General features: G+C 33.4%; 1 protein-coding gene across 1 annotated transcript; it reads right to left on the bottom strand.

The window, feature by feature from the left end:
• Window positions 1–1,028: 1,028 nt before the first annotated feature.
• On the bottom strand, window positions 1,029–5,301 carry LOC109339084 (mitochondrial uncoupling protein 1-like). The gene is made up of 9 exons (XM_019576459.1): window positions 5,131–5,301; window positions 3,716–3,931; window positions 3,543–3,621; window positions 3,242–3,375; window positions 3,045–3,143; window positions 2,694–2,798; window positions 2,314–2,388; window positions 1,775–1,861; window positions 1,029–1,194 (listed from the first exon to the last, which is right to left on the bottom strand). Exons 1-9 carry the CDS (start codon window positions 5,212–5,214, stop codon window positions 1,159–1,161), a joined length of 915 nt encoding a protein of 304 aa, XP_019432004.1. The 5' UTR covers window positions 5,215–5,301; the 3' UTR covers window positions 1,029–1,158.
• Between the last annotated feature and the right edge of the window lie 2,412 nt (window positions 5,302–7,713).

Below are 7,713 nucleotides of genomic sequence, written 5' to 3'. Positions count from 1 at the left end.
TCATGTTTCAATAGCTTTTTGGTATTTTTTTTATTGTCATTTTGCCACCCCTAATTCCTTCTCTTTTGTTTCTTGGACTGAAATTCCAAGTGAAAATTTTGGTTAATTTCTTACATGGAGGTAATGAAGGAATCAGAGAGAATTAGTTCACAAATGAACCACGAACGAGTACGATCCGGTTCACGATTCTCTATCAATTGGTATGACCTGTTAGCCTATTTTAATGTCTATTATACTATGAAGTCTTGAAATATGTCATCATGCTTATATTTAAATAAGCTAACCAATTTACTTTTAATCAAACTCATCTAACCCTAATAATTAAATTATATTTTATTAAGTAAACAGATGTGTTAGACTTAATAAACTTTTTAGATAACTTGTAGTCTGATCTATTACGCTAAATAAACTTTTTAAAAATCCAACGGTTGAAATATTTAAAAAAAAAAAATGGTATAACCTAACTTGTTATAGGTCAGACCCCTAATAAGCAGTCTAACTTATTTTTAAATGGTGCCATCAGAAGTTGTTCTTAGAGATCTGCTTCAGATGGTTACGATGATGGAGAAATGGGGATAGTGAAGGGGAAGTAGAATGGTGTAGTTCAGTGATGCTGGTTCCGATGAGATGGGGTGCTACCAATCCAGTGCAGTGGAATTGGGTTGGTGAGTGGGGGGAGGTGGAGGGTGTTAGGGGTGGTGGGGATAGGTTAGGATTGGGATTGAAGGTGGGCTAAGAAGGGTTTTTCACCTCATAAAAAAAGAGCATGATACCTCAAACCTAGCAGCTTGTATCATTGAATTACTATATGAAAACATAATGCTGATTGTTAAAAGCTATCTTATATGAATAACCATAATCTCATTCTTTATTTTAGGTATGTCATGGGCAACCACAATTACTTCCACAATATTGTGATTTTAGCAGTGCCGTAATCGCATTATAACCGCATTGAATTGCGATAAACATAATGTAAAACTACAATTGCAATCCCGAATCATGCATTTATTTTACTTTCACCTTTTCCCCCTGTAAAAATGTTTGACTAAATCCCAATTAGCAAATGAACAAAAAGAGACCTTTATCTTCTACAATTTGACTGCATGTGCGTTTGGATAATTATTTCCCATAGAAAATCTTCCACGGAACTGGTTTTGCTCAGGATGACTCTAAACCTTTCACAAATTTCTTAGTCTGTCATGAGAAGAGAACATACAGGTGAGCAAGCATACACAAATTTATCAGTTTAAAGTTAAATGAGTTTTTGAAAGTGCATGCAAGAACATAAACAATCAAGTGAATCAACACCCATGCTCGATATTTTCTTAATACAGGTTCTGCGAAGGGTTTTATCTCAAATGGTGCAGGGAGGAGGGTTGCCAAAAGCTGCTCAACCTGCTTTTCTCGTACCATTAGCAATTATTCGGCATAAAAAGGGTGGCCTAGTGCATGAGACTCCCACTTAGTGGGGACGGGGAAAAGCAAATGTACGCAGCCATACTCCTGTAAGTGGAGAGGCTGTTTCCAGGATTTGAGCTCATGACCTCATGGTTACTAAACAACAACCTTATTGTTGCGGCAAGCTCAACATCTTTATCAATTATACAGCATATTGATATTAAATACAGAAATACTGCCTTGCAAATATGAGGTCTCTCCATTTCTACCAAAACAAACATGTAAGCTACAGACATAAATTACAACTCGGTGACAGAGAATGCAGAGAAAGGGAAATAAGGAAGAATGGAAATCTGGCAGAGTATTCAGATTGTACCTGTTCTAGAGTTAGAAACATGATCACGTTCCAAGATCCCAGCCTTCCAAAATTTGGGAGGAATCCCTTATAAAAGGCAGCAGGTCCCTGGAAAACGTCAGATTAAATAACCAATCAGTTCTGATAAAGGATGCCCGTTGACAATGTAGCTCATTGTTTAACAAAAAACAAAAGCTATTAGACAGGTGTCATCCATAGATACCGAAACTAATTGCTCATTGAACGGGATTAGCACAAGCTATTAGACGGCTATGTAAATATCTCCTTTCTCAGACAAGTAACCCTTACTGTTCAACGAAACTAAACAATTTGGTTTGAGGGCATATAAGTGTAAGAAATATGAATACAGATATGCCACCCCTGTTTGTGGATTATACCCACCACTTACATAGAAAAGATCAAATGCTGTGTAGAGTATATAATTCACCCATCTAAACAGGAATAGATCCACATACAGTTATTGGCCATAATTAAAGCAGAATGGAGATGTACATGCTTTTATGAGCAAAAAATGTATTAACAGTGGAAAACAATCATACATCATTCTTTAATGTTTTGACAAAACAGTCGAGGGTGCTTTTGTAACTAGAATCTCCCATCATTCTTGATTTAACCTGCATATACCAGAACGAAGATAGAACAACTGAGTTAGTGGAATGGGTAAACTGCACAAGCAAGAAGCTCACTTATAAAAGTACATGCAAGAAGCTCACTTATCACTTCACAACCAAATGAAAAAAGAAACCCAAAAAATGTCATCCTAGAGTTTTCAGATTATATAGTTAAACTTTCAGAAAGGAGTGCAAAATTCATATCAACTTGTAAACCAATTATGGACACACTGCATATTAAAGAAAAATGAATTGATAAAAAAGTTAAAGCAACTATTGAAATTTATAAAGAAGTTCTGAAAATATACCACATCGATTGGGGAGCCAATACAGACAGCAAAAAACCCTGCCCCCAGACCAGACAGGAGATGAGTTACAACGTTGTCGGTGAAGCCTGGAATTTTCAAAATAGTCTGCATTGAAAAATTAAATAGTCTAGTGAGGTCTGGGGATGATAGATGAACATAGCCTTACCCCCACAAGCGGAGAGGCTGCTTCCAAGATTTGAACTCGTGACCCGACCTCATGGTCACTAAGCAACAACCTTGCCGTTGTGCTAAACTCACCTCTTGAAAAAATAATTAGTTATTCAAACATATAAAAGGAAGAAAAAAGAAAAGTTCGCTCCAAATGCAAGCTTCCAGTAACTAATACATTACCTGTTTCACTTGATCATAACTAGCTAGTTCAGCAGCGTTGATGATACCATTTCTTGCTATATTGGGGCCAAGCCCAGTCCAAAGAGCCCCAACTCCTTCCTGCGTTTAGACGCATGTTTAAGCAAAAATAGTTATGAACTAAAACAAAGCATATACACCTTTTCTCTTTCATACATTATAGGGTTAAATGCACAGACCTGTCTCACAATTGTTGAATAAGCATTTAAAGATCCAGAATAGCGCCTCGGAACACCAGGAGGTAACTTCCCTTCAGTTTGAAGTCTAACTTTGACAAGATCAGTTGGATTTGCTATAGTAATTGCCACAGCACCTGTCGATAAGGCAAATTGAAGGGGCTGTTATCAGAGTCGATTGAGAAACCAAGATAGGATTAGAACAAGCTTCTACCAGGAATAAAGTCAATAATCCATAGATAGGGAAAGAAATTCATATTGCACATAGACAAATCATTCCCAAATGTCTAATATTTGGATTTACCGGTTGTAAATGCAGCAAGAATTTTCTTTGACAATGAAACATCTCCAACATGGTCTTTCCCCACATATAAACTCTTAACCTGATAAAAATCCATGTTATAACAGATAACATTAGCAAACAGTAATAGGAACTATATGAATGAACAAGTTATGGCAACAACAGTCAAAACTCACTGGATCATATAACCCAATTCTTAAACCCCCATACAAACATTGACGATGAAGCCCTGGCACTATGCCTCTCCAAAGTGCTGAAATACCTTCTTCCCTTGCAATGGTTGCAACCGTCCCCACCATACCCTTATATTTAGGTAAAGTTGCATCGCCAGCTACAGCTTTTTTCTGAAGCTGAAGCCTAACTTTGGCAGTGTCCAAAGGAATAGTAGTCACCTATTTCAATCAGAAATGCAGAATCACTTAATAATAAACACAAGCAAGTATTTCAAATATAAGCACAATTTAGTACTAACAAAATCAGTAGGATGGGAGCAGAATAATAAATCAGTAATAAATATTAACAGGCCAGGTTAATCTCCAAGGAGCAACTCAAGATCAAAATTCACATATTTAATGATTTCTGTTTCAGAATAAACCTCCGTGGTGCACAAGACATTTCACGTAGACATGGTATATAATGTGGAAGATAATTCCATTCTTAAGGTATGTAAATTTTCCACATCGACAAGGTTCAAACACACAACATCTAGATATTCATATGGCACCGACATTCATTAGTCTTTACCCTAAGCCCAGAGGTTTTTCAGTCATATAGATAATTATAATTTTGAAGTGAAGCATTTTGTGTCAGCATTCCAATTTGTACAAATAATGAAGCATGGAACAAAGCTGTTCCATGTTCAAGGACAAATTGAGGAGTGGACAAGCATCATGGGTGCTAGCCCCTCCTCAATATACCAATGTAAAATTAGTTAGATCTATGTAATACTTTTTATAAAATAAATATCTCACTATAATATTTGTTATGTACATGCATACATACATACATTGGGTAGTCACAAATTGAGCCAACCCACTTAAAAAATTATAGATAACTCAACATAGATGGACCAATGCCACCAATGAAAAGCAAGACGACAAAAACATTCAGTGGATTACAAGAAAGTGCAAATTAGATCCATTATTACAACCCAAAAGCAAAATACAACAACATAAAAAACAAAGTCTTTCTCCACAAAGTGGGGTCCGATACATGTATTAACTACAATACCGTAATTATATATCGTAAATCATTCCTACCACAATTAAAATCCAAAAGCAACATAAACATCAAGGTTTTAAATCCGGGTCCGCAGGCGCTTTAGACTCCTGTATGTCAAAGTTTCAGGAATTTCCGAAACCATATAGCAACCACAATTGTGTCCACAAATGACCACAGTTGTCTGAAACATCAAAGTTTTCGAAGTTTCCAACTGTTATTTAAAACTGATACACACAAAAAATATTGGGCATAATTTAAAACAAAAAAATAATGATAGATCTTATACACTACCATCACATTACCCAGAAAAGAAAATGCGTAAAAGGGATCAGATGATAATATAAAAAATAAATTATGTTAGTGGAGTTACCTCAGCGAAACATGCAGAAAAAGCACTGCTGGCAAAGAGACCAGCGAAGGAGATATCGGATTTGGAGTTGGAATCTGCAACCATGGTTTGAATGAAAATGAATTGAGAGGATGAGAAATGAATTCAAGGTTGCGTGCACAAACTGGGGTGTTCTCCATTCGGGTCCTTTTTAAAGATTCTAGCTCGAGGGCTGTGCGTTCAATGTGCCCCATTTTTGAGTCCTCATCGAGTCATCATCCAAATCTGTTATCTAATCAATTAAAGATCGGTTGACTAGTTTAACAAAATAGGATACAACAATATAAAAATTTATACATAATTAATATATTATTTATTTTACTTTTTCTAAGAATAGAAGTGAATGATAATAAAAAATGAGTAATAGTTGATGCAATGAATAACATTCATACAATTTAAACAGCTCTTAGTTAGCGTAAAAAGTTTGTGCTATTTGAAAGCTAAGTTTCATAAATAACTTACTTTCCAAAATTATATCCATCAATTAAATTAATTATACAACAGAAATTAGTTGCTACTAATTATAAATAATTAGACAAAAAAATAATTATAAAATAAAATGATTAGAAATAATTATTAATAACTTTACCAAATTATTTATATAATATCCCATATTTAATTACTTTAAATTAGGGATGGCAAAATGGGCTTGGCCCAACGGGCCAACCCATTCGGATAGGTGTTTTTAGCGGGTCGGGTTGAGGGTTTTAGCCCAAAAGCCCTTATTCATCATGTTTTGGAAGTCCGTTTTTTAAACGGACCATAGAGGGTCGGGCCAACATTAAGATTAAAGTTCATTTGTTTATTATGTTGTTCATTGCAATTAAGATTAAACTTTTACAATTTTAACTTATGTTTGGATGCTTAAGCATATAATTCTTCTTTTCTTTGTAAAATGAACATTTAATATCTCATTATGTAGTTATCTATTATCTTCACTCTTATCCAATTATTGTATTTGTTATCGGATAAAGGTGGAGTTTCACTGACAACTAGGGGTGTTTGAATCAAATTTAAACACTTAATTAATTGAAATGAAAAATTGGAAACTCAAACAGAACTACTGATTTTGATTCCTTTTGGAAAATTAATTGAATTCGACTGAGTTTCAATTTATATTTTTAATGTAGTCAAATTCAAATTAAATTGAGTAATATATATATTTTATTGTGATTGATTTATAATATAACAATTTTGATTCTTATACACTTTTTAAAACTTAGGAGTTATAAGCTCCATTGTGAACTAGGTATCTAAAAGTTTAAGACTATGATGGTTTATTGTTTAGAATTTACAAGTTTTGTACTAACGCAAATATGCAATACGTTATTATGAGATTGTGTCTTTTGTTTGTGATTTTTGTTTTAAAAGACATTTATGAGTTGTTTGAATTATTTATTTTTGTCTAGAAGTTTTAATGTGTGTTTTGAAAAAAAACAAAACGGGCCAACCCACCGGTCTGCTAGCCCTACCAAATATGAATCCGGCTGACATTTTGAGCAATTTTAACAATAAAAGTCGGGCCGAGTCAGCCCATATTTTGGCGAGCCAGGCCGGGCCAGGCTGGCACGTATTGCCACCCCTACTTTAAATAATAATTTTAAATTAAAAAATATTATATGTCATTTATTATCTTTTAATAAATTTCAGATTGTTTTACAACTACTTTTACGACAATACTATACTTTAATAAATTTCTTAGTATCATCGTAGTTACAAACAACGACCTCATAGATATACATTGTAAGCTCACAAGTCACAACTATAAGTAGCATCCATTTAAAAGTTTATATTAATGTTTTTCTTTAAAAATATTACCTACAAATTGAATAAAGGTATTTTCATACTAATTTAACTAAAAGATATATTTTTATAAACTATTTATTTAAATGAGGCTATTTTAAAATTATTTATCAAATTATGGACATTAAACTAAATCATTTACAAGTTAATCAAATTTTTGTTGTTGTTGTACATATATCACATAATCCTCAATCAACCAATTATTTATTTAAAAAAAATTAAAGAGATACGTTTTATATGGGCATGCCATCACTACACCTAATGACAAACATGTCATCATATGTGGTGACGACATGCACACATTATGATGTGACACACATGTCCCTCATTAGTAATCACGTATATCCATATTACCTCCCCTGTCCCAATTTATATCCCATCTAACCCCTCCCCTATTAGTACTTCATCCCTATCCCACCCACTCTATCTATAACTCACATTTTACCATAAGTTTGCTATACTCTTTAATTTGTTTCCTTAACTTCCATTCTATCTCTATTTTTCTGTTGCATGAAATAATTTTATTTTCATAGACTTTTATTTTATTTTTTATCTATATCATTATATTAGTTTCAAATAATTTATAATATAATAAGATTATTTATTTTGTAGGTGATATATCTTTCATGCATTTTATTATGTATTTTATTCATGTTCTTTTTCATTTATGTTTTTGCATTGTTATATATAGTTATGTTTTTCTTGAATAAATAGACTTGTTATGTTTTATAATCTCTACAAAATATTTTGTAGAATGTTATA

Source organism: Lupinus angustifolius, unplaced genomic scaffold (genome assembly GCF_001865875.1).
Source record: "Lupinus angustifolius cultivar Tanjil unplaced genomic scaffold, LupAngTanjil_v1.0 Scaffold_55_17, whole genome shotgun sequence".
NCBI classification, from domain to species: Eukaryota; Viridiplantae; Streptophyta; class Magnoliopsida; order Fabales; family Fabaceae; genus Lupinus; species Lupinus angustifolius.
The sequence above is the reverse complement of the archived record's forward strand: the minus strand, read 5'-3'. Positions and strand labels throughout refer to the sequence as shown.

Bases quoted from the DNA above. Each gene is read 5' to 3' on its own strand.
- LOC109339084 (XM_019576459.1), bottom strand. From the start codon at position 5,214: ATGGTTGCAGATTCCAACTCCAAATCCGATATCTCCTTCGCTGGTCTC. The intron at 3,932-5,130 runs GTAACTCCACTA...TGATTGAAATAG, and splicing joins TTTCTGCATGTTTCGCTGAG to GTGACTACTATTCCTTTGGA. The intron at 3,376-3,542 runs GTAAATCCAAAT...CCTTATCGACAG, and splicing joins TCTTGCTGCATTTACAACCG to GTGCTGTGGCAATTACTATA.